The sequence below is a fragment of the Clytia hemisphaerica genome, unplaced genomic scaffold, assembly GCF_902728285.1.
Source record: "Clytia hemisphaerica strain Z4C2 unplaced genomic scaffold, Clytia hemisphaerica genome assembly, whole genome shotgun sequence".
Taxonomy (NCBI): domain Eukaryota; kingdom Metazoa; phylum Cnidaria; class Hydrozoa; order Leptothecata; family Clytiidae; genus Clytia; species Clytia hemisphaerica.
This window is the reverse complement of record NW_027104423.1, coordinates 29,290-55,432: the sequence shown is the minus strand read 5'-3', so window position 1 is coordinate 55,432 and position 26,143 is coordinate 29,290. Positions and strand designations below refer to the sequence as shown.

The 26,143-nt window shown below is 35.2% G+C and overlaps 3 protein-coding genes and 1 long non-coding RNA gene across 5 annotated transcripts in view; 1 reads left to right on the top strand and 3 right to left on the bottom strand.

Annotated features, from left to right (window-relative positions):
- LOC136820410 (transmembrane protein 39A-like) overlaps window positions 1–22,384 on the top strand; it is a 36,734-nt gene extending 14,350 nt beyond the window's left edge. For both annotated transcript variants that reach the window (XM_067076594.1, XM_067076593.1), the window contains exons 4-8: window positions 18,451–18,605; window positions 20,130–20,562; window positions 20,902–21,086; window positions 21,554–21,674; window positions 21,896–22,384. In XM_067076594.1, the coding sequence (XP_066932695.1) occupies window positions 18,451–18,605; window positions 20,130–20,562; window positions 20,902–21,086; window positions 21,554–21,674; window positions 21,896–22,129 (1,128 nt within the window). In that variant the 3' untranslated portion in view covers window positions 22,130–22,384. The remainder of the gene's footprint in view (window positions 1–18,450; window positions 18,606–20,129; window positions 20,563–20,901; window positions 21,087–21,553; window positions 21,675–21,895) is intronic.
- On the bottom strand, window positions 2,691–5,916 carry LOC136820411 (uncharacterized). The gene is made up of 3 exons (XR_010848575.1): window positions 5,829–5,916; window positions 4,136–4,198; window positions 2,691–3,593 (listed from the first exon to the last, which is right to left on the bottom strand). It is a non-coding gene; the product is annotated as an uncharacterized lncRNA (long non-coding RNA).
- LOC136820407 (uncharacterized) lies at window positions 9,910–10,992 on the bottom strand. Its single transcript, XM_067076590.1, has one exon. It carries the CDS (start codon window positions 10,990–10,992, stop codon window positions 9,910–9,912), a length of 1,083 nt encoding a protein of 360 aa, XP_066932691.1.
- Window positions 22,385–24,418: 2,034 nt separating the features above from the next.
- On the bottom strand, window positions 24,419–25,881 carry LOC136820404 (cannabinoid receptor 1-like). The gene has a single exon (XM_067076587.1). The coding sequence runs from the start codon at window positions 25,716–25,718 to the stop codon at window positions 24,738–24,740; it is 981 nt and encodes a 326-aa protein (XP_066932688.1). The 5' UTR covers window positions 25,719–25,881; the 3' UTR covers window positions 24,419–24,737.
- Between the last annotated feature and the right edge of the window lie 262 nt (window positions 25,882–26,143).

Sequence of the window (26,143 nt, the reverse complement as noted above, 5' to 3'; positions counted from 1 at the left end):
AGAGCACTGACACTTACCAAGTGTATAGACAAGTGCAGAAAACTTACCAAGTGCTCACTTTTTAAGTGCATATCTCTTATAATAAGTGTGATATTTCAAGTGAATTTTTCTTTGATTCCCTTAAACTAAGTGCAAAAGTCTTGATTAGTTCAAAACTCTAATGTTTATTTTTTGCTTTAACGGACGTCCGAAACGTAGAACGATTAAAAGTTAACATTGTCTGTTTTGAAAGTAATGCTGTTATTCAGCAAACGTAGTCTTCTTGAAAATATAACTGTTATGAAAATTTAAAAAATTACAAGCCCTACCATTAAAAAAATCGGAAAAAGTAAATTACAATTGCTTGAAATATTGGTAAAAACAGCCTTTTTAGTGGAAAAACACTGGAAAAAGTGCCCTTTTTGGCCACCAACGGACGCTGCCTTGTCTTTCTAAAATATGGCCTGCAAAGTATCGAAATAATGAGTATTAAAGTCCATTTAGTGCCAAAAGGGAGAAAAACCTTTTTGAAAATCAAGATAGGAACAAAAATAAACCAGCTGCGCTGGAAGCTCCGGCTTAAGAGATTAAAAGATGTGAAAGATGAGCTTGTTGAGTTAGTTGTGTTAGAACGTTGCCCACAAACTGCTAATCAGAACAGATCAGGAAGCAAAGTAATAGTTTTATTGCAGAGCGAGTATGAGAAATAATCTTAACGAATAAATAAACCAGCTGGAAGTTTAGCTCTTCTAAGTGATTACACATGCACTTTCTTGCCTAAAGAATCAACCCCACCCCCGCCAACTCATCCTCGACTAAAAAGTTCAAAATTGGAGCTAAATGAGATAAACATTTAGAAGTCAGTCAATATTTCCGAGTTTATGATTTGATTGTCCAGACAAAATTTCGGGGAGAGAAATAGCCAAATTAGAGGCCACGGGCTTTTAGCTAGCATTATTTTTTCTGTTGGGATAATACTTGGGTGAGAGTAGGATAAACCAAATAAAATGGTACAATAGTGTGTATGCAATAAATAGTGGTATAATTGGAAAAAACCTGTTTCGGGTTTGAAAAATCTTCAAAAGGAACGGTCGCCCCAGCCAATGAAATTACGACGAAGTCCAAAGAATATCATTTTCAGTTATAGCACTGTGAAAATTTCTCCGATCTTGTTCAAATTTACACAGCAATTGTGTTTTAGTATCCTTTACTGAATTCTCATAGTGATATGTTTGTGAAAAGTCTGTGCCGGGTTTGAAAAATCAAAAGGAACGGTCGCCAGCCGCGATTAAATTACCGTCAACTGCTCCAACTTGGGACTATCTTACGCAATATGGGAGGGCCATTCCACCAACATTTCACCGAACCTCAAAAGTCATTAGATTTGAGTTTAATGAACCGCGTATTAAAAAATACACGATTTCTCTTTCGATTTTACAGTAAGTGAAAATACAGACCAGATATCAACAAGTCCCAAGTTGGAGCAGTTGACGGTACGATACAAAGTTCAAAAACGATCATTTTCAGCCATAATACTGTGAAAATTTCTCCGATCTTGTTCAAACTTACATAGGAATTGTGTTTTAGTATCCTTTACTGAATTCTCATAGTGATATGTTTGTGAAGAATCTGTGCCGGGTTTGAAAAATCAAAAGAAACGGTCGCCAGCCGTGATGAAATTACGACTAAGTCCAAAAACGATCATTTTCAGCCATAATACTGTGAAAATTTCTCCAATCTTGTTCAAATTTACACAGGAATTGTGTTTTAGTATCTGTTATTGAATTCTCATAGTGATATGTTTGTAAAATATCTGTGTCGGGTTTGAAAAATCAAAAGGAACGGTCGCCAGCCGTGATGAAATTACGACAAAGTCCAAAAACGATCATTTTCAGCCATAATACTGTGAAAATTTCTCCAATCTTGTTCAAATTCACACAGGAATTGTGTTTAGTCTCCTTTATTGAATTCTCATAGCGATATGTTTGTAAAATATCTGTGTCAGGTTTGAAAAATCAAAAGGAACGGTCGCCCAGTCAAAAAATGATGAATACAAAACAGGATCAGATCGTTTTCAAATTTGCACTGTAATGTTGTAATTTTAGTATTCTCTTTCGAATTCCAATGGATGTGTGTTTGAAAGTTTCATTCCATTGTCAAGTTACAAGTTTTATGATTTTGTGCCTCCATAGAGAAGTTTGCCATATGCAAGATTTTAAGCACTCGAGCAGCTGACGATTCATGGCCAAAATTTCTCCAAAGTCTTTCCACATTGTTGGACCAGTATGCATCAAACTTCTCATAAATCATGTCCAAAACATCATGAATAATGATGAAAATGATATCTTTCACTGAGATTTGCAGCAAGCCCACTTTCGGCAACCATCTTATACTTTCGCAATATTATCGAAATCCAAATAATCCGTTTTTATTAAATCGGAATAGATCATCGGATTAGATAAACAAAAAAAAATGTCTTGACCTTGAACGTCGTTGTTGTCGGAAGAGAGAATTAAAGGCTCCTAGGCCGGAGCAATTAGGCGCTTACAAAGATTTCTACAATCTTCTGCAAAATATCATGAGACACCTTGCAAATATAGCAAATTTAAGATCCCCCCTCCCCCAAAACAATGTTGAGTGCAGTAACAGCTTGATTCCATAAACAACATTGTTTTGGGGGAGGGGGGTTGCTTTTTTGTAAAGTGTCTCACATATTTTGCAAAAGATTGTAGGTGGAAACCGTAAAGATTTTCAAGTTTTATATTCACTGAAATATAGTTCATGCACTTATTTAGAAAAATATTATAAAACATCCCTGTAGTTGACAAATAACTTTTTCAAATATTCCAATTTTAGGTCAAAACGCATGAGATTGAGGACTCTTAGATTTTGGTAATGTTTTTGAAAAGGTATGGGGACAATAAAAAAGGTTTCCAAACTCTGAGGGGGGGGGTGGTTAAAATTGAGCAACCAAATGACTCATAGGACACCATGTCTCAATCTAACACAGACAACTTAATGAATTTACATCGAGGGGTAAATAACTCGAAAAAATCTTGCTCACTTTTCCAAAATAACCCCAAAAAATCTAAAAAAAACTAAATCTTAAACCTCAGAAGTTTCCAGTAATCCCAAAAAATACCAAAAACCTAAATTATCCCAAAAAAATCCTTAAAACCCTAAAAAATACCAAAAATCTTTCGATCTTATAGGCTTTACTAGTCTAATCTAAAAGACTGGCTCTTATGCAGACAAATCATTACATTATTGATAAAAACAAGAAATATTCACTGCATATTGACCAAAACGACTATCAAATTGTGTCTCAAATTACACATTATTAAACCCAGATAATTATCAATTACTTAAATTCGATGTAGTGATTGTCATCATTGCTCGTGATATTTAAATTTAGTGTACTGTTTTGAGTTTCTCATAGTTTATTGATTTCCAAAGGGTGTTTGTTTCATTTTCATGTTTGTGTCCAGTATCTCTTGAGAACAAAACTGTGACTTAGAAATCCAGGAGAGACTCGATAAGGATAATCATGCGTCATTCAGCGTCATTTCATAGTATAAGGTGTCTTGAGGAAAGGGTCAACCATATAGTTTTTCCTGAAAATGGAAGTAAAACATTTATTATAACTGAAACATTTTACTAACAGCCCAATGATTGGCTAGTTTATATGATTGGCGAAGTTAGGTTTAAAATGTCTTGTACAGTCATGGACAAAAGGTTTGTAGACTTCTGCAATATTTGCAAAATACTTCAATATCGATCAAAAACAAGTTCCCAAGAGGTTCTGGGTGCTTTCCTAACCCATCCAAAGCTGTTCATTCAAAGACACCCACTGCAGTCTAACCACAAGTGCTAACCACAAGGGCTTGATTAACTGGCTTACACCTGTATCAAAACGCTGATTTTTTGCTTGTGCTTCCCTCAAAAGCAATTCAAAAGCAATGCAACGACTTCAAAAGACACATTGAAAATCAGACACATTGAAGTGTCATTTTGCTCTATTTCTCATCATTTTTCACTGAAATTTCATTTGTCTACAAACTTTTGTCCATGATTGTAGTGTACTGTACAGATGGGACATAAAATTTGGCAGCTCAGATCCAAGATAGAAAATAGGAAAAGTGTTTCTTTTGCTTACCATTAGTTTTTTCTGCCTGAAAGTAGAATCCATTATAGTGAGTTTTCTCTTGAACATCCCAACCTGAAGAAATGGAATGAAAACTTGTTTTCAGATTTTTTGAAATTTTGAGTGAAAATCCATGCACATGTCATTTCATGATCTACCTTAAGGGAAAAAATTTTCGCGAGAAGAAATTTTCGCGGAATTTAATTTCGCGAATCAGAGTTTCAAAATGGCAAATTTCGCGGAATTTAATTTCGCGAATCAGCCGATTTCAAAAGTTTCACGGAATTTAATTTCGCGATTAAGAAGAAGTTATCAACTTAAATTAACTTTTAAACATCACGGAGTTATTTATATTTGTTTATATTTGATAAGAAATACACGTTATAATGCTTAAAAATCAATTGTGTCCATATTTTTTGGTAATACCTGGTCAAAAACAACAAAATAAAAGAAGAAGAAAAAAAATCGAATTTCAAATTTCGCGATTTAACAATTTTGGTTTGTTTCGCGGAATTTAATTTCGCGAATTACACCCAAATTCGCGAAATTAAATTCCGCGAAAATTTCTTCCGCGAAAATTTCTTCTCGCTAAAATTTCTTCCCTTAAGGTATACTGTCCTTTTGCTTTCTTTTTAATGCAAAGAAACAATTTCCCAAGTGGTTAGTACACACTTTAAAACAAACAGAAATGAGCCAGAAATAGATAATAAATAGATAATAAATAGATTTATAAAAGTCATTAAATTTAATGGCAATGGAGAACCATGTTGAGTCTTTCATCTCTTACCATAACCACGGTCAGAGATAAGCAAGTACCTCCCATTAAACACGGTCAGTATTATATGCATGAGAGATCAACAATGATAGAAATTAATTTGACTTTCCTCTTAACTAATATATTTAAATATTTTGACTAAAAGTTCATAATTTTTCTTTAACTTCTGATAAAAGAGAACCATGTTGAACCTTTCATCTCTTACCATAACCACGGTCAGAGATGAGCAAGTACTTCCCATAAAACACGGTCAGTATTATATGCATGAGAGATCAACAACGATAGAAATTAATTTGACTTTCCTCTTAACTAATATATTTAAATATTTTGACTAAAAGTTCATAATTTTTCTTTGATAACTTCTGATAAAAGAAAATCATGTTGAACCTTTCATCTCTTACCATAACCACGGTCAGAGATAAGCAAATACTTCCCATAAAACACGGTCAGTATTATATGCATGAGAGATCAACAACGATAGAAATTAATTTGACTTTCCTCTTAACTAATATATTTAAATATTTTGACTAAAAGTTCATAATTTTCTTTAACTTCTGATAAAAGAGAATCATGTTGAACCTTTCATCTCTTACCATAACCACGGTCAGAGATAAGCAAATACTTCCCATAAAACACGGTCAGTATTGTTTGCAAGAAAGGATATTTTCCAAATTTAAGAAGTGGAAAAAATGAAAAATTTCATTTCCCTTCCCCCAAATACAAATAAAGACCAGAGCTGGCCTGTGCACCTCATTAGAACAGAGACTGATTTTTTTGGGGCTTTTCTTAGCTACATTTGACATAGCTTTTAAAACAAAAACAAACAGACAAATCTGTGAAAAACTCTTCATGACTGAAAGCATCTCAAAGCAAAAAACCTACCTTAGAACAATAAAAGCAAAAGAAAAAAAAAACATTACATATACTTGCCTTTTAAAGTTGTTGCTTGTCAAGATTATTTATCATGGCTTCCTTCCAAGATGGCGACTGAATCTTTTCCCTCGTGTTTTGACTTCGGTTTTACAATGTTTGCAAGTGGCGGATAATGGGCGGGAATTTTTAAGTTTAAGTTTAAGTTTAAGTTTAAGTTTTAAGTTTAAGTTCTCTTTCGCTTTTTGTAGTACTATTTACAGTGAATAAAAACCTGAGAGTGAAAAGAGCTCATAAATGGGAGCTTTCTACGCCACTCATCAGTATAAAATCCTTTAAAAATATTACAGGAAACTTTTAAAATATTACGGAACGTTTTCGTAATAATAATAAACTAAAGGAATGACTGCCTCAGGGGCAGAATAACGTTTACACGCACAAATGAAAAGTCTAAAGCAGCAATAATAAAAAAAAATAAAAAATTTAAGATAAAGTAGCTCAAGTTATAGAACAAACCAAATAAAGCATATACACAATCGATAATCAATGTTTTACTGTGTTCTATATAGCCTATCTTTAAGGTGACTACAGAGGGAATGCGAAGATAATTCAGCAATGTTGTGACAATCAAGTTGATGCCACACTAGAGGGGCGTGGTACATGACCGGGCAATCAGCTTTATTAGAGTGAATAACAAAGACGCTGTTTTTGTCATTACGGTTGGCTGGGTTGTCGATGTCATATGGACGAGGATGGCAAGTGAATAGATCGATTAATGATTTGGTTAAATCTTTTTTTAAAAATTTATGTACAAGTTTGCAAGCTTCAAGTTTAAATAAACTGTTTATGTTTAGTGGTTTGAATTCGACATTCAAAATAGAATTGTTTTCAACCTTGTTGTTAATGAAGGCATGAGCTTTAGCCATGATTTTGTTAATTTGGTTCAACCCAGGGGTTTCTGGGCTTCCCCATGAAGTTATGCAGTATGTTAAGTGGGATTGAATTAGGGCATAGTACAAAGACATTAGATTTCTTTTTGAGATGTATCTACCTACCTTGTGTAACATACCTACCCCTTGTTTGATCTTGGTGCTTACCAGTTTTGTGTGTTCTTTCCAATTAAGTTTCTCATCTACAATGACTCCAAGATATCTACAACTACTGGTGTTTTTGAGCTTTTCGCCTGAAACAAATAAATTAAAATCTTTAAGTTTGTTGTGTTTCCCATAAAATAGTATGAAGTTTGACTTGGAAACATTTAGTGTAAGCTTGTTGCATACAAGCCAATTCGAAATTTTGTCCAATTCCAAGTTCAGTGTTGTTTGAAGCCTGAGAGGATCTTTGTCACTAAGAAATAGGCAAGTGTCGTCTGCGAAAAGAATGCTTGAAAGAGTTGTGTTTAGAGAGATGTCATTTATATAGATCAAAAATAGAAGGGGTCCCAGCACAGATCCTTGTGGAACTCCATGAGAAATATGTTTGGGATCAGACTTTGTTTGATTTATGGTCACTGTTTGTAGACGGTTGGAAAGGTAGCTGTGGAACCACTTTAGGATGGGACCACGAACACCAGATCTTTGAAGTTTTTGTAGCAGAATAGGGTGATTAACTGTGTCAAAAGCTTTGGCAAGATCTAAGAAGATAGCACAACCATATTCTTTGGCTTTAAGAGATTTTTTGATCATTCGACTCAGTTGAAGAACAGCAGAAGACGTGGACTTACCCTTTTGAAAACCATGTTGGTTTTTGTCAAGATATTCGTTTTTGTCGAGAAACTTTGATAGTCGCTTGTGCATTACCTGTTCGAATATTTTGTCAAACAGGGGTAGTACGGAGATAGGCCTGTAGTTTTTGATGTCATCCCGAGGTCCTTTTTTAAACAGAGGGAGAACTTTTGCATGTTTTAGTGTCTCAGGGAATACTCCACCTTTTATTGAGTGATTGATTATGTGTGAGAGTGGTTCAGCAATTAAATCTGCAGTTGCTTTAATAATATCAATTGGAAAATCGTATAAATCTTTGGATTTCTTGTTGTCGAGTTTGTTAAGGAGGGTTAAGATTTCGTATCTTGTTGTTTTTTGAAAAAGGAAACTTGAATTGTTTTCTGGTGCTGATTTCGAAACATTTGAGTCAGAATTTTTCGGTAGTTTTTTAATGAGATTAGGTGCTACTTCAGAATAGTGATTGTTGAAGGCTTGGGCAATGTTGAAATTTCCACTGATGTTTTTGGTTTTATAAGTCATGGTGTTTGGATAGTTAGATGTTTTTTTTCTACCAAAAAAAGCATTGATATTCTCCCAGAATTTTTTGATGTTTTTTCCTGTGCTCAAAAATTTGTTTCTCATGTAAAGGAACTGGCTTTTTCTAGTCTCCTTCTTTATGTCTTGTCTAGCAACTTGATATTCTCTTTCTACCTCTGTGCATTTTGTTTTCATGAATTTGCCATACAGAAAGTCTTTGTATTGGCTTTTCTTTAAAATATTTTCTGTGATCCAAGGTTTTTCTTGCCTTTTCATTTCTGACTTTGTGACGAATTTGTGAGGAACATGCATTTGAAAAAGAAGGTCTAGACCTTTATGAAAGAAATTGTATTTTTGGTTAGTATCTGAAATGCTTGTAATTTTTTCTAAGAATTTGATGTTAGAGAAATCTTTTCTGAAATCCATGATGTTAAAGGTTGAGAAGTCTCGTTTGAGTTTTTTGGGTTTTAAAGGTTTTGTTCTTTTTGTTGGGATCATTAAGAAGTTGGGCAGGTGATCAGTAATGTGAGGAATGAGATTACCACTAATGCACTCATCTGAAATGTCGTTGTGATAGATATTATCAATGAGGGTGTGTGTTTTTCCTGTGAATCTTGTAGGCTGAGTTATGTATGGAAACATTGAGTTTGTTAGCAAGGTGTCAAAGAAAAGTCCAGTGTTTGGATGAGACTCAGTGTGTAAAAGGTTGATATTAAAATCACCCATGATAAAAATTTTCTTTTTCTCCCTCCTAATTTTTCTGAGGATTCTGTTGTCAAAAATTTCAGTGAATTCTTTGACACAGCCATTTGGATGCCTGTACACTACACCAGCTAGGACGTGTTCAGACTCAAGTTTGATTTCAAGAAATAATGATTCAAAATTGCATTTCTTACCTGTCACAGAAATTGACAAGTCTTCTCTCCTTGTAAAATCAATTGATTTATTGATATAAAATCCAACACCAGAGTTTTGGCTTGTACCTGGTTTACCTTCGAAAGGATGATAACCATCAATTGTGTATTCGTTCAATTTGTTGAAGGTTGTATTCCAAGTCTCTGAAAGTCCTATGATATCAAACTTGAATTTTAAAATAGATAACAGATCGTCAAGTGGTTCAACATTTTTGTTGAACGAGCGAATATTTGTGTGGAAAGTAGAAAGAAAGTTAGAGTCAAGACTCTGTTTCATTTTAATGAAGTTATCAACTTGATAGTATTCAAAGTTAAGTAATTCTTCGTTGGTGTCACCACCACAAAAATTTAGATTAACTTTATCAAGATGTTTAAATTGCTCAAAGTTGTCTTCAAAATTTATATTTTTCTTGTTATTTTTAATAAAAAAATGATTATTAGTTAACATGTCATTAAGTAGTATGTCATCTAGGTCTTGAAAAGGGAAATTTAAACATTTAGAACATGACCAAAGTTTATAGTTTAGATCAGTTAGATTAGGAGTGTCAGTGCATGACAGGTGGAATGGAAAAGGGTGATTACCTAGTTTACAGTAGATGAATTTGTTAGATGTTATTTTTTCCTCACATTTAAAACATGACTGGTTGATTGTTTCCTTAGAACATGAGTTAAAGTTTTCTATTTTTAAATTGTTTAAGGTTATGTCCAGAAAAGGAAGTTCATGAGAAAGACATTTATGACAAAAGTATGGATATGGTGAATTGGTTAGGTTTTTGTAGTGTTTTTGATTGATTTTGATGCATTTGATGTGGAGCCAGGTATGACAAAGTTCACAAAAAACACCACTGTTAAAAACAAGCAGGTCACAGACGTGACATACTGCAGATTCTTTTAAGATTGAGTTTTCAGGCAAAGTGTCAAAAGCCATGGTGACCAGAGAGGAAAGTTAAGGATAAATATAATTGTAGCATATTATTGAAAGAAAGTTTAGGTAGTTTTCTTGTTCTTAGGGATGAGATTTGTAATGTCGTATTCATCTCTTAAAATCATTTTCTCACTCTTGTGTTCCTTATTGTGGGTTTGCCATGCATACGTGATTCCATTTTCTGTTGTTACTCTGTCACAATGTCCAGGTATTTTTAGTTTGTCCCAAGCTTGTTTGAATATTTTCCTGTTATAATCTGTCAGACTTTCATTAAAATAAATAGAGTTGTTTTCGTTAAATCCGATTTCAGTTGTTTTCACGTTTTTCAGATTCCACCTTGCTTCCCACATCTGGTTTCTATATCGCCGAGATGTGAACTTGACAATTATGGGTGCGGTGCGTTTGGATGAGGTGCGGTGACTGGCTGCGATGTGTTTAACTTCCAACTCTACGCCAATTTTGTTAGCGATATCCAGAACAATGTTGTCAGTGTTTTCATTATTTTTCCTAGGAACTCCAGAGATATTGATCATTTCCCTTCTGCCGTATTGTTCAAGGTCGTTGACAAGGAAATGAAGGTCAGTGATGGATCTTTCTGTGTTGTTCATTCCGTTTTTAAGTCTGTTTATATTTAACTCATGTTGACTTGAGTCTGTGGATAGAGATTTTATTTTGGTCTCTACCTTTGATAATTCCAGCTTCTGTTTTTCATGTTCCTTGTTGATGAAGTCTTGTGAGTCGATCACTCCCTTTAACTCGCCCTTCATGTCTGTAAGAGCATCCACTAGTTCGTTGATGCGTCTGTCTGTACTAAGCTCTAAGTTTGTCATCCGTTGTAAGATATTCTGATTTTGCTGGAAGATTTCCTGATTTTGTCGGATGATCTCTTCGTTTTGCTTGAATATTTGTTGTGATGGTGAAAGTTGGTCATCGTTGTTGTTTTTAGTTTGGTTTGTTGATATTTCAGTGTCGATATTTTCTTGATTTTTGTTGTGTTTCTTTGGTGTGTTTTGTTTGATTGGTGTAGAAGAAGTTGAATTTCTGTTTATGAGGCTGCTTGAGCTGTTTCTTGTTACTCTAGTATCTTTTGGCGATGGTTTTTTGGCTGTTGCTGCTTTGTCCGCCATTTTGCGTGCGTCCGCCATCTTGAAAGTTCGCGAAAGGCATTTTACATTTATTGTTTGAAAATGTTGGTCAAAAAAGCTTGCAACTTACTTTCTAGATTCAAAGTATTGTTGATTAAGATATTCAGTAAGTTTTAAATGTTTTTAAAGAAATTTTGGGATCAGGTCTGGTTATCGTGGTCGCTGGTTGGATTCTTTAACAGTGAACAGAACTGTTAAAGAATCCGCCCCAGCGTATTTTACTGACCAAAAACTGTTTAAGAATCCGCCCCATTCAGTTAAAGAATCCACCCCTACTGTTTAAGAATCCACCCCTCTTCAGTTTAACAATCTGCCCCTCTTCAGTTTAACAATCCGCCCCTCTTCAGTTTAACAATCCACCCCTACTGTTTAAGAATCCGCCCCTTTTCAGTTTAAGAATCCACCCCTCTTCAGTTTAACAATCCACCCCTTTTCAGTTTAACAATCCACCCCTTTTCAGTTTAAGAATCCGCCCCCCTTCAGTTTAACAATTCGCCCTTTTTCAGTTTAAGAATCCACCCCTCTTCAGTTTAAGAATCCACCCCTCTTCAGTTTAAGAATCCACCCCTCTTCAGTTTAACAATCCACCCCTTTTCAGTTTAACCATCCACCCCTTTTCAGTTTAACCATGGATTTATCATAGAACTCTGGATAAACATCAAATAAAACGGTGGAGAGCGAACTATTGTCTTTCCATTGTTTTAGAAAATAATCGATGTTCTAGCTTTGTCCACAAAGGACAACTGTCATGGCGGCTCGAAGGTCCCTGATTTTGAAAAATGTTTAATAATCACATTTCTGAAAAAGTCCTGTACCTTCTTGTTTATGTATATTTACCGGATGCAACTTTGAAAATGAAAGATGAAAGCAAGAAAGCTTAACGAATACATTTATGAAATTAAATGTGAAAAAAACTTCATCAAATAAGAAAAATTGAGTAAAAAGCCTAGAATGACGCTGAAAATAAGGTTGGCAATATCTTTCCAATCTTTTCTTGGGAAGAGCTAGGATTGACATATGTTAGACTAGAGTATCTTGGCTTCATAGTGATATGAATATCTTTTGGAGGCACGCGGTGGTACGGTGGTTTCGGCGAGGTGGAAGTTTGAAATTTTCTGGTGTCAACATTCAATTTGTTATACATAGCATGTTTGTCGCATCTTTCTCACAGCCTGAAACGTCATAACGACATATCACTAGCAATCAATTTGATGCATTTGACTCTCTTGAGAGATCTTTAAGTCTCATTTGGGAATTGTATAGCTGTGTTTTGATGAAAAATGCAATAAAAAATTTTACGAAAAATTATTAGTGAATGGAGGAGAGTGAACAATAATGTCATTACTGCGGAAAAGGCTAGAACATGAGAAATCGATGAAAAACCAGCTCGTTGTGTATCCAGAGTTCTATGATAAATCCATGGTTTAACAATCCACCCCTCTTCAGTTAAAGAATCCACCCCTTTTCAGTTTAAGAATCCACCCTTTTTCAGTTTAACAATCCACCCCTTTTCAGTTTAACAATCCGTTCCTCTTTAGTTTAGCAATCTCCCCCCCCTTATTAATCTGATAGCAGCTCATTTGATTCATCAAAAAAATTTACAAATCCGTGCGGATAGTCTAGTAACTACATGACAGGACAAAGACTTTCCTTCAATCAGATTATTTTGCTTACTTTAAAGCAGTCGCCCGTCTGTTAACCCAAGAAGTGCCAATGTCAGATATATCCAACACGGCTTTTGGAGATGAGGATAAAACCATCCTGACAATTATTTTTCAACTTGAAATCTTTGTTTTTTGCCTAAGTTGATGGCAATGAAATGTATGAATTACTCTTTCTTGCCCTGTCACCACATTAAATTCGTGAGCATGTCACATTTGGCTAGAGTTTTGCGGGTAATTTAACAAAAATTATTGTTGGATAATGGTCGTTGAAGTTTTGGCGAAATTATTCGAAATCAATGTTTCAATGTTTCTTTTTTTTAAACCTATTTATAGGTCGCTTTATCGGCAAATTTTATTTCAGTGAAAATGAGTCTGTAACGTGGTTTAAATTCACAAATTCACGCGCAAAAATGTCTGCTTTCATGGCCACACAAACACTTTGTTTCACGCATTCACGCACACGTTCAATTCAATTGACACACAAAAAAATTCCATTTAACGCATTCACGACAGCAAAAAATTTACGCAGACCTCAAAGCTCCCATTCCGAAAGGGTTGAAAAGTAGCCCACTATTCCGAGATAGGATCTAATCTGTTCTGTGGAAGGCTTACTTCAGAAGCTGAAAAGTTTTAATGGTTTGTGCAGCAGGCATTCATGTAATCTTTTCAACAATTTACGGACGGATTTTTTAAAACTTTCACGCTAAATCGGGGAAATCGGGCAAAATTCTTAAATTCACGATATTTATCGAACGAAAGTTCTCCAATGCATCACGTGCAAAGATAAATTCAAAATTAATGTATCCACACAACGTATAACGTATCCGTATTATTCACGCAATCCTCCAAATTACGGAGGGATCTGATAAAAAGATCCCTCGATTTAGATATAAATTGCCACATCCTTTTAGGGCAGAGCGTGGCGTGCGCAGAATTTTCATGATCTGTTATGATATTAGGTTATCACGGAATTAATTAATGTGAATGAATAAAACCTTAAAAATCCAATCCCAGTAATTTGAAGGTAAATATAGCCAAATACGGGCCTTTATGTTGGCAAAAGAAATCTTCTTAGTCTTCGTTTTGGAAAATCACCAAAGTTTGAAAAGAAAATGAGAAAGGTCACAAAAAGTTTTCAGTTTTGCGGAATTTAATAATGCGAATTTGTGCCCATTACTTCCGCATTGAGTTATTTCACATCGATGTATTCTCGCATTGATTTATTTCATTGAGGTAAGCATATCCAGCCTGAGATTTGGATTTGAATTTGGGTCTGACTTTTTTAAAGCTAACATCTACCGCTTATCCCGCTCTGCCTAAAACAACCTGCCTTCGAAGGCCTAAAAGAAAAAGTTATTAGCAACGAGCCACACGCTTTTTTTTTATAAGAATACACTTTATAAGAATGTCCATGATGAAAATGGCCAAAAAAGTAAGAATATGGTAAGAATATCACCATCGTGGAATTTAGCAACTGAACCTAAGAATGGCATTTTTAATGCATTTTAATCTGTAGATTGCCAATTTCGATCTTAACCTAAGAATACCGTAAGAATATTTTTGGATGATTTTCGCCAAAAAGTTAAAAATATCCATGATGGAATGAAAAAACACCACTCTTATAAAAAAAGCGTGTATTAACCAACCTCTTATTAATTTCTAGTTTAGGGGATATCAGTGTTTAAAGTGCGACAATTTAAGAGTTGATGACTCTAGTCTTCATTACAATAGTGGAGGGGGGCGTACTGGTTGATCGGTACATCGGTATGAGGCCTTTATTGATCGGTATTTCGGGATTAAAGGAAAAAGTCGATCGGTACTCGGTATTCAAACCACCGCTCGGTATCGATAATTGACACCTTTTTATGTCTGTATTTCGGTATTTTCTGACTATTTATCGGTATTTTGGGATCTTAAAGTAACCTCAAATTTACTGCCTTACATAAGAAACACACTTAACCCTTTCACTGTGACTCAATTTATGGTCAAAATTGTTCAATGTCATAGTAATAATGAGCGATCGAGTTAAACCTCTGAGCGCCAATGTCGGCTCCAATGTCGGCTATAGCCAACATGGGGTAAGGCTTCGCCCTCCTGCCAGTCCCATTTTCGACTTGAAATCATCATTTTTAGTTGATGGAAATGAAATGCACTTTCAGGATCAACACAAAAAAGTTGCAAATTTGTTCTTTTTGGAGAGATTTTGGCCTTTGAAGTCAAAAAATGCCAAAATTTCCCAAAAACTCACTTTTTTGAGATTTTGACCATTTTTTGGCCATATTTGGACGACGAGTGAACGAAACTCCAAAGAATTTGCCTCAGATATTCTAGATTCTGTCCTCTAGCGAATAGAATTGAAACAGGAGTGATCTGAAGGCGCACCACCAAGAAATTTACCGTCAGGTAAGTCAGGGTCACGCAGCAGCTCTGACTTTTTTAGAAAGAATAAATGCCGCCCACCCCGCCCTGCCTAAAATAGGCGGCACCGAATGCGCCTTAAAAGAATAAGAAGACTCTCAGCTATCTAATGAGCTATAAATCAACCTCTTCTTGTTCAGGAGATAGTCGTTTAAAGTTTGAGCTAGCTCATTTTACCAAAAAAACTGGCCTGGCAATCAACGGGTTAAGAACATTGATCTATGCTTATGAATAGTGTTTCTTATAAATTATAGTTCAAAAATTGGGTTTAGTCATTATCAAACATTTCACAATTCCACATAAGTAAAATGTCAAGCATATCAAACTAATCTGAATCGAAAAACTGTTTTTTTTTACTAATTTGCTTATGAAAAAGATCAAATTAGGGTTACTTTCTTATGAAAACACTGCAAGTGACCCAGTGATCCAAACCGAAACTCAGAGACTTTCTTGAAATTCAGTTTCATGACCAAAAACACATTTGTCCAATCAAAACAGTAAATAATTTGATTTAGTTTAGAACGTTAGTTTATGCTCATAAATAGTGATTCCTATGGACAAAAGTTCCAGTTCTAAGCCTTGAAATTTTTTCAAAATAAAATAATAAAATCTACTTTAGCCATCTTTTACATATGATGCTAGCCTACTCAAATACAAAACTTTAGAAAATAAATCGTTTTTGTGGGAACTGCTCCAAAAGCCATCTTATTTTGTTTAAAATTTAGCTGAACCAAGTCCTTAGTTTTTGCGAGGTATGGCAATTTGAAATTTAGTTCCAAAATTGGCCCCCAATGGCCCGTGCGTCCGGAAAGGGTTAAAAAAAGGAAACTGGTATCTAATCTTGTAAACTTAAGTTTCCCCTATGTGTCTTCCAGTAGCACCTTAGATGGCTTTGTTCATAGTATGGATGAAAAGTGTGGATGGTGGGTGGGGGGGAGGGGGTAGGCTCTTAAACAGAGGGGTGAATTGTTAAACTGAAAAGGAGCGGATTCTTTAACTGAAGACGGGCGGATTCTTAAACAGTAGAGGCGGATTGTTAAACTGAAGAGGGGCGGATTGTTAAACAGTAGGGGTGGATTCTTTAGCGTGTTTATGTATTCGAGATAAATCGAGCAAGACGGTATAAAGCAAAGCTGACATGGGGCCGAAATCGCCGTCCACTTTGCTCGACGACGGTAAAAACACCAAGATACCGTCGTCTGCTTAGGTGAGCAAAGGCGATATAGAGCTGTACATCAACTATCGACTTTGTTTTGTATCGATTTCACTTACCGTCACCGTCGATATCTGAAGAGGGGCAGATTCTTAAACTGAAAAGGGGTGGATTCTTAAACTGAAAAGGGGCGGATTGTTAAACAGTAGGGGTGGATTCTTTAACTGAAGAAGGGCGGATTGTTGAACTGAAAAGGGGTGGATTGTTAAACTGAAGAGGGGTGGATTATTAAACTGAAGAGGGGTGGATTCTTCAACTGAAAAGGGGTGGATTCTTAAACTGAAGGGTGCGGATTCTTAAACTGAAGGGGGGGGGCTGGATTCTTTAACTGAAGAGGGGTGGATTCTTAAACTGAAAAGGGGTGGATTCTTAAACTGAAAAGGGGTGGATTCTTAAACTGAAAAGGGGCGGATTCTTAAACTGAAAAGGGGCAGATTGTTAAACAGTAGGGGTGGATTCTTTAACTGAAGAAGGGCGGATTGTTGAACTGAAAAGGGGTGGATTGTTAAACTGAAGAGGGGTGGATTGTTAAACTGAAGGGGGGGCGGATTCTTAAACTGAAAAGGGGCGGATTCTTAAACAGTAGGGGTGGATTGTCAAACTGAAGAGGGGCGGATTGTTAAACTGAAGAGGGGCAGATTCTTAAACTGAAAAGGGGCGGATTCTTAAACTGAAAAGGGGCGGATTGTTAAACAGTAGGGTTGGATTCTTTAACTGAAGAAGGGCGGATTGTTGAACTGAAAAGGGGCGGATTGTTAAACTGAAGAGGGGTGGATTGTTAAACTGAAGAAGGGCGGATTGTTGAACTGAAAAGGGGTGGATTGTTAAACTGAAGGGGGCGGATTCTTAAACTGAAGGGGGGGGGGTGGATTCTTTAACTGAAGAGGGGTGGATTGTTAAACTGAAGAGGGGTGGATTCTTAAACTGAAAAGGGGTGGATTCTTAAACTGAAAAGGGGTGGATTGTTAAACTGAAGAGTGGCGGATTCTTAAACTGAAAAGGGGTGGATTGTTTAACTGAAGAGGGGTGGATTCTTAAACTGAAAAGGGGCGGATTGTTAAACTGAAGGGGGGGGGGCGGATTCTTAAACTGAAAAGGGGCGGATTCTTAAACATTAGGGGTGGATTGTTAAACTGAAGAGGGGCGGATTGTTAAACTGAAGAGGGGCAGATTGATAAACTGAAGAGGGGTGGATTCTTAAACAGTAGGGGTGGATTCTTTAACTGAAGGGGGGCGGATTCTTAAACAGTTTTTGGTCAGTAAAATACGCTGGGGCGGATTCTTTAACAGTTCTGTTCACTGTTAAAGAATCCAACCAGCGACCACGATAACCGGACCTGATCCAAATTTTGCTTTTGAAATCTTTTTGCCTTCTTTCCAAACATTTCCACCCTTGCTCAAAGTTCTGCAATATATCTTTTCTCTCTCTCTTTTTCAACGGTTCAACACGAAGAGAGCAAAATAGAATTTGCTTTTTTGTTAACAAAGCTAACTTACTCAATAGGAGCAATTATGAGTAAACAAGACTCTTTGTTTCTATTGTGAAAGTTTTTTATCATTATAAGAACATATCACTTAATTTAAGAGCATTTTTACTTGGTTCTTCGACTTATGCTTATATTGTACATAATCTCTTTATCTCTCCGCGTATTTTTTTTGCATAAATGTCTTTTCCTTGTTTTAAGAAAACTTCACTTATTTCCAGAGTGCGCAAATTTTAGTTTTTATGTCTTTTCCTGATCAAGAGTGTTTCACTTGGAATAAGAAAGTTTCTCTTGAAAACTCTTAAATCTAGATGTATTCACTTATCAAGAAAACAGGATTTTACTGTGTAAGGATTCATTTTTCATGGGACAAAGCCGCATGTGATGAGCTCTGGGAATTACGTCTGGCAAAAGTTTAATGACCAAAAAACTCTTAACCCCCCAAAAATGAAGATTTTTCAAAGTTTAAAAATTTGACGGAAATCATTGATTTGATCGAAAAGAGTGTGAAATTCTTTCTGATAAAAAAGTGTAATACAACAACTCAAACATTAAAAAGAAAGAAAGGCATTTGAAGTTTTAAATTCTGTCAGGTTGAGCACAATCATCGTCAGATTTTGTTTAAAACATGACAAATTTCACAGGATTTTTAACTTTAAATGGTCATACTTTGTTATAGACTTTGGCATCAGAAGTTATGTACTCAATGATATACTGGTCGAAAGTAGCTGGCAAAGCACTATTACTGTTATCCTATTTCCTACTGATTACACTCTCCATCTACAGTACCATTCAAACGAGTGCCCTTGAGGATGTCTTATTTTTATGTTACCCGTAAGTTTATTTTCATACTCTTAGATTTGAACACCACAAAACAGTGGAACCTCCATAGTCAGAACTTGCACTATGAATTGTAATTGTCATCCTTTTAGACCACGCCATAGCAGGACAAAAGTTTGAAGCAAAGTGAAAATTCCACATTATTGTGAAAGTTAAAAAGTACAAATTAATTATAATAAAATTTGAATATTATATACATTTTACTTTAAGACAAACCTTAAGAATATTGAGAAAATAGTTATTGACATTCAATGTACATGCTTTTGATTTGAATGTCTTTCTATTATTACATACCGTATTACTTCGAATGACCCCTTGTCCCCCTTCTTTTAAACGACCCCTTCTTTTAAACTTTTATTTGAAACAAGTAGCTGTAAGGAAGTTTAATATAAAGAAAACCTATTATACAACAATGATTGAATTTTTTTAACATTCTTATTTAATATAACTGATTTTGACCCCTTCCTACATACCTAAATTGACACAGGGGGGGGTCGGTAGTAAAATCTCAGACATAATGACGTTTACTACGGTGGTGGTGTGACAAAAAATCGAAAAAATTTTTTACTACCTAGGGTAGTTAAATACTAAAATAGGTGGTATCTATGTGTTAAATGTTGAAAAAATTTTACTACCTGGGTAGTTAAAACTGGTAAAATTAGCAAATTTTAGCTATTTTTGTAATTCTTTTAATTTTTTGGATGACTTTTCTGAAAAAATCTGAAAATTTTTAAAAGTTGAAAAAATTTTCTGTTGGAAAGTTGTTTGCTGCAAACAAAAAATTCTCGAGATTTTTTGTCAATATAAAAAAAACTTTTATTCTAAGGACAAAACATTAATTTTTACACAAAGTGAAAAATGTGTCACAGAAAAAATCATTTTTTAGCTTTTTTTGTAAAATCAGTCCGAAAAGCAACCAAAAAATAGGTGGTCTTTATGACAAATTGTCCCAAAAACTTTTACTACCAGGGTAGTAAAATACCTCTTCCAAAAGTCTGGGTGGTGGTATGTAAAAATTCGTAAAAATCCTTTTACTACTCATATATGTCTGAGATTTTACTACCGACCCCCCCCCCTGATTGACATATTCTTTCTCAAATAGTAAAAAAATAGCAAATTACGGTTCCCGTTCACTTAAAAATTAAAGTGACCTTGGCTAGAGATTATTTAATAAACGCCCCAGAAAACGCCTCCTTCTTTTAAACGCCCGCCCCCTGAATAAACGCCCCTCCTAAAAACCAAAATAATTAATAAATACACTTGGGGCGTTTATTCGAAGTAATACGGTAGTTTTCTGTTATTCTCTTTCATTATTTCAATTATTTTGTCTTATCAGGTACAGCATCCCTCCAACCTCCTTAATCCAGAAGTTTCCCAGGTTGTCTGAGGGGGGGGGGTTGATGAAGTTTTGTTTGACCTCAGGCCTCAGTATTTTAGATTCGTCTTTTTGAGTAAGAATGTTTTTCTTATTGAAACCAAAACTGCTCTTGCAAACCTTTGAAATCTGTTTTATTTTAGGGTAATCCTGTACCTGTTGACTTTTGGTTTTACATTAAATCCATATAGTCACTCAGTGCTCTTCAAATTAGTTCCCCATCAAAGTTACAATATGCAAGATTTAGTATCAAACAACACTTCATTGTTTCACCAAGCTGTTACGTTACAGACAAACCTAAGCACACGGTTAAAGAAAACGGAAACTAATGGTCTACATAACGGGAAAGCTGGTAAAGGGAATACAACAAATGGTCATATCAGTAACGGTGGCATTATGGAGATTTTGGAAAATCCACAAAGTTATGGAAAAGAAGCTTGCACAATGAGTCCAGATACAGTACGCTATGAAGCACAATGTTTACGAACTGATTTTTATCTACGAATCAAACAGATCTTGTTCAATTCTCTGATAAGTGCATATTATGTAGGCTTCATACCGCTCAAGTTTACACAGGTTGGTTCACTTCACCTATTCATTACATTCGATTTAGATATATTACATTTGAGCCTTTCTAATCTGAATAATTTATAGATCGTTTCAAAGGGTTGTGTTAAAAACTTTAAATGATGGGCGTCGTTGGAAGATTTTTTTTTTAAGTTTGGAATACTTGGTAGGTGTAGGGGATTTAAACCACCTAAAATCGTAGCAGAACTACTTTATTGTTGCTGCGAAACAAGGCTCTTCAACTTTCTACCCAATCCTACCCGAAGTTTCAACTCCTCAAGCTCAAAGTTTTCATACTTTTCAATAAAAATGTTACGGGCTGAAATCTTGTGTTTTCTGCTCTTTCAGAATGGTTGGTTATACTATGACGTGTGGTGGTCAATGCAACATATCTTCTTTGTATGGATCAACACGTTCATGTTGCTTATCACTTTCTTGGTTCCACATCATTACATAAATGGCCTTCACAAATGCGCTATACATCTTGGTGGATGGAAAAAGTATACTGGTCAAAGAGACACTACCCCGCACATGTAAGTTTCCTGAAGTCTAAAATTATCCATGAATCAGATTTGTTTCACCTTCTTCTAGAGGCTCTCAAAGCCTTGACGGGCAGGAATAGTAAATTAAAACGATGAACACATCACGTGTAAATGATCACTCTCAAGTACCTAATAGATTTGGGTTAAAAAAGTTTGGGGGGCTGATAATTATTGTACCTCTAAATACCCCTAAATAAGGTAATTAAATCAGGCTATTTAGATCACAATAAGGGACTCTCCTTTTGACAGCTGAAAATATTTACAAGAATTGGTAAACGGGAAGGCCTAATAAAGTCCGGGCTATTACTACCGTTGACACTATCTGTGATTACTAATTACCTATTGGCCTTAAGCGAGGAGGGGTTGAACCTGTCAGAAAAAGTCCGCAATCTGAGAAAGCATTTTAACATATTCGCTTGGCTACCTTAACCTAAACCCAAATCTTATTTCTTAAATAGTTGGTCCCCATTAACGACTTGGCCACGTGATGCGTTAGTACGTCATAATAAAGGATTGTTTAGAGCCATAGAGAATCAAAATACTGCAACGCCAGGAGATGTTCACCATTCTAGGTTCTATGTAAGTTCTTCATTTCTTCACTATCTTCCAATCCTCGAAATTGTAATAACATTTTTATAGATTATCTCATGGGAAATGAAAGCAAGTTGTAAATACGTTCAAGGAAAGGCGAGTTTGTCCTTCTAACAACCGAAAAGTTACCTTGTTGGTAAATAATATGAATAAGATTTTAAGTATGTATGTATCTATGATAATCATCCAATCTTTTTCTTCTATTTCAGTACATATTCAATTCACCATTACGTTTATTGAATTGGTTAACCATTATCCAATTAGCATCTGTGATTGGTCAATTTTATGTTTTGTTATGGTCAAGATTGTGGTACCAATGCCTATCTGTTGTCTTGATGTCCCCGATCAGTTATTACCTGCTCTTCCGCATCCTACGTGGTCGTTGGGCAGTCGAGGCAACTTTGAAGGAACATCAAACTATAAACACTGGACATGCTGGATAACGGATACCCCCTTTCGGAATCGATTCGGATCTTTGAACGCATTTAGACGATTTTTTTAGAGAAAGCAAAGAAAAAACAGGAATGCATTGTGACAATAAAAGTCTTGAAAAAAAGTTAGAAGATAGGTTTTTCATTAACCTTTGTATTTATTTTTCCTAACATTTTTTTCTTATTATTTTGTGTTACTCGAAACTACGCGGAGTTATTTGTTATAGTTTTTTCTAGAAGATTTTCATGCTCTGAACATGCTGCAAACCATTTTTTTTTCTGTTATTTTCCCTTATTTTCCCTTATGTTGTCCATAAGGTCAGTAACTTGAAACTTTTTGATTTACTTGAAAAGTGAGTATATTGTTTATTCTTCTCCTTTAATTTACATAGAGTTTTTGTAAAAGAATTTAAGACCCTCCCGGCGCTCCGGAAACTTCCGGAGTTTTCCGGAGCAGCTAAACAAACACTATTTTTCTCTCCGGAAAGTTCTGGAGCTCTTCCGGTGCTTCCGGAGCAAGTGATTTTTATCAGTTTCTAAAAAACCGTTTAAACATGGTTACAAAAAATATTTGTCCCCAGGTTATGGACACTTTGGTCAAATAAAATACTTTGAGGATGATGGTTCAGCCAATGAAATTGAATTTGTCACATTAGATAATATTCGAAAGCATCACTGGTCAAAATATTGAAACTACCATGAGTCGGCTGATTTTTTTTTAATACGCGCGTGTGCAGTTAGCGGAAGTGCACCGAAACGTTCCGGAGTTCCGGTGCAGACCGCCAATCACCGAAAATCGTGTTCCGGAACACTGGAAGTACTCCGGAATCTTCCGGTGCTCCGGACGTTTCCGGAGCGCCGAGAGGGTCCCTAAGAATTTTGTTCTTCATTCAAGCAGATTCAAGCATTAACATGATTGCAAAGTTATATCGTTTCAGCTAAATATTTAATTTGCAACAACAAAGAAAATTAACAAATCAACAAAATACAACGAGGACCAATGTAAGTAAAGCAAATTTCATAGTTTCATATACCGGGTGCACCAAAAAAAAGTATACAGGTTTGTCGAGATATTGTGAGCTTCAGGATAAAAATTTTTTGTTCATTTTTTTTTATCGTATAGAGGATGCTCTAACTTGAATTTTGAGCTATCATACATTAAATTTGAACAAGTAGTTCGAAAGTTATTTTAAAAAAGCTGACTTTTTTTCCAAGCCGAAATTTCAAAAAATCATTAAAAACAGCAATCAAGCTATCAATAAGACAAGATGACAAAAACATAATTTTATTGTTTTTTTGGTGGTTTTTTTTTCTTATTTAAATTTTACCAACAGTTTCTCCATCTTATTTGCAAGTCATGAAACATTTCCAACACGAGCAAACTCGATGCAGACCCAAATTCTTTGGGCAACTAGTCGAGGAATAGTGATCTATTTTTTCAAAAGTTTTCTCACATAGCACACACATAATATCGAAACCTCTCTTTGAGATTTCCAAAACTTTTTTTTTAGCTTTTCCAAAAATATTATTCCACATGGGAATAGCTTTTTTTACCATATTTCTAAATTCCGTAACGAGTTTTGATGAAAACAGTTGCATTTTTTGGTATTTTTATGTGCAAAGAAGGTAAGTGTCAAGAGAAAAGTTTGCTTGCTGTTTTTGATGATTTTTTGAAATTTCGACATTAAAAAAAAGTCAGTTTTTTTTTAAATAATTTTCGAACTAATTTTTCAAACTTTATGTATGATAGCTCAAGATTCAAGTTAGAGCATCCTCTATACGATAAAAAAAGAATGAACAAAAAATTTAAATCCTGAAGCTCACAATATCTTGACAAGCCTGTATACTTTTTTTTGGTGCACCCGGTAGATCACTTAACTTTTCATGCTTTAGTAAGCGTATCGATATTTTTTCTTTCTTTGAGCCTCTGAAGACCCTTCTTATTAAAACTGAATGTGACCCGAGTAACGTACACGTTTTCTTTTATTAGAACAAACTATCATAAGAACAAGACGCTTCGATGGCCAAAATATTAAGAACGTCTTAAAGAGTATTCTGGGGCTTTGTGGACTCTAAAGTACCCTATTCTTTATAAAAAATCGTACAAAAATACTCACTAAATGGCAAAAATAAGAACATTTTAAGAACATTTTTAGGCTTAAAACTCGAAAAGTAAAGAGCATTCGAAGGCTTAAAAAAAATTTGGATGTTCTTACAAATAACTTGTATTCGACCTTCCTAGTTATTCAAACTAAGGCCTTGCTGATTAAAACTTTTAAGCGATGTTGGATCAGAGACGTATTAAACTTTAGAATCTTTTATTTACAATCTGCAGTACAGTACAGTAATTTACAGAAATAATGAAAAATAAAATATCACTCTTGCAACGAATGGATTTATGTACGTGGTTCTTTAGAAGACCTTTTCATGCTGCTTTATCATAATTAACATATTGTACAATATTGTCAATATTTTAATGTTCATCTCGAAGTTTTCAAGTTGATTTGATTCTTTCGACAATGAAAGACGATATGTATCGAAATTGATTTTCAACGATTTTGCCGATCAGGAGTTTTGCAGAACTTTAACATTCTGATTCTCCGTTTATGCCCTCTTCTAATCATCGTCCAACTTTTCCAAACTCGAATCCTTCAGCTTGGCTGCGTTTCTGACACGAAGCAATCGATTTAACCGATTCTCTTAGTAATGTCAATCGAACGATGAAATTAATGGCTCTAAATAAACCACTTGCAATGATGAACAAGAAAATAATATCTCGCATGATATGAACAAAAGTACAGGAACATTCTTTACAGAGATTTATATAAGCTGTGATTACGAGACATGGTAAATAGTTCACGATGAAAAGTACCAACATCCAAAGGAAGGTTGTTGTGACACGTTTATCCATCTTTGTGAAATTGTGTAGAGTTGTTTTGCGTTTTCCTTGTGGAACTCCGACATCGATAGACCCCGATCTTGGTGTAGGACTCTGACGATTTGCGTCCGCGCGCTCACTTTCGGTCAGTCGTCGTTTGAATAATATCATTGTTGCTACCATTATGATCATTGTCAAGACGACGGTTGTCAAGGAGAATACAACCAAATAACGCAGGTATCCTACTTGGAAATACATGACTGATAAAGCTGCTGATATGAGCCAAGTCAGTATCAAAACAACGATGGTTCGAGCGCGTGTGATGACTTGGTAGAAATAAAATGGATTCAAAAGTACACCCAAACGGTCAATACTCAAGAAAGCCATTGATAATACTGATACGCTATTGGTCAAAAAGAACAAATAGTGCATGGAGGAGATTTCGAATTTCGGTATGTCAGATCGAAAGCCTTCCTTTAAATGGAAACTTATCGATAAAGCATTGACGAGGACTCCAGATATGAGATCAGCAAGTGCGATGTTAGCAATAATGAGGTAGAATGTCCGGTGAAATAAATGATACATTTTGATAATGGAAACCAGTATAAGGATGTCTAAAGGTACGGCAACGAAAGATACAACCATAGAAAAACCAGCATTGAAAAATGACATTTCAGCGATTGGTGATTCATCCAAACATTTTGAATCCAAATTATCCAACATTTCGAGTTTTTTTAAGGTTCTTTGTCGATTAGTTTTTTAATATTCTAGTCTAAAACACAAGAGAGAAATGGTAATTTAATTATGAAATGATTTAATGACAATAACCAAAGATGTTCAAACTGAAAAGGGCCCTTTACTCATAGTTCTGTTACTCTTTCAAAATAATTCTCTATCTATCCATGCCATCTCACTTTTATCTTTTACTTAGACGTCGTGGTCTTCCTAAACATGAACCTTGCTACCTTCCCACACGACTTTCATCTCTAATTGATACACAATTTCTCACACATCACACACACAAATGACAGAATATTTAAAAAGAAAACATTCAACAAGAAGTTTCAAGTATGATGTCATTTCTTTCCCATAATCTATTTGAATCCATCCTTTAAATTCCAAACGAAACACATTTACTATCCAAACAA

What these genes read in the sequence shown, in the direction of transcription:
- LOC136820407 (XM_067076590.1), bottom strand. Translation starts at nt 10,992, where the DNA reads ATGGCGGACGCACGCAAAATGGCGGACAAAGCAGCAACAGCCAAAAAA.
- LOC136820404 (XM_067076587.1), bottom strand. Translation starts at nt 25,718, where the DNA reads ATGTTGGATAATTTGGATTCAAAATGTTTGGATGAATCACCAATCGCT.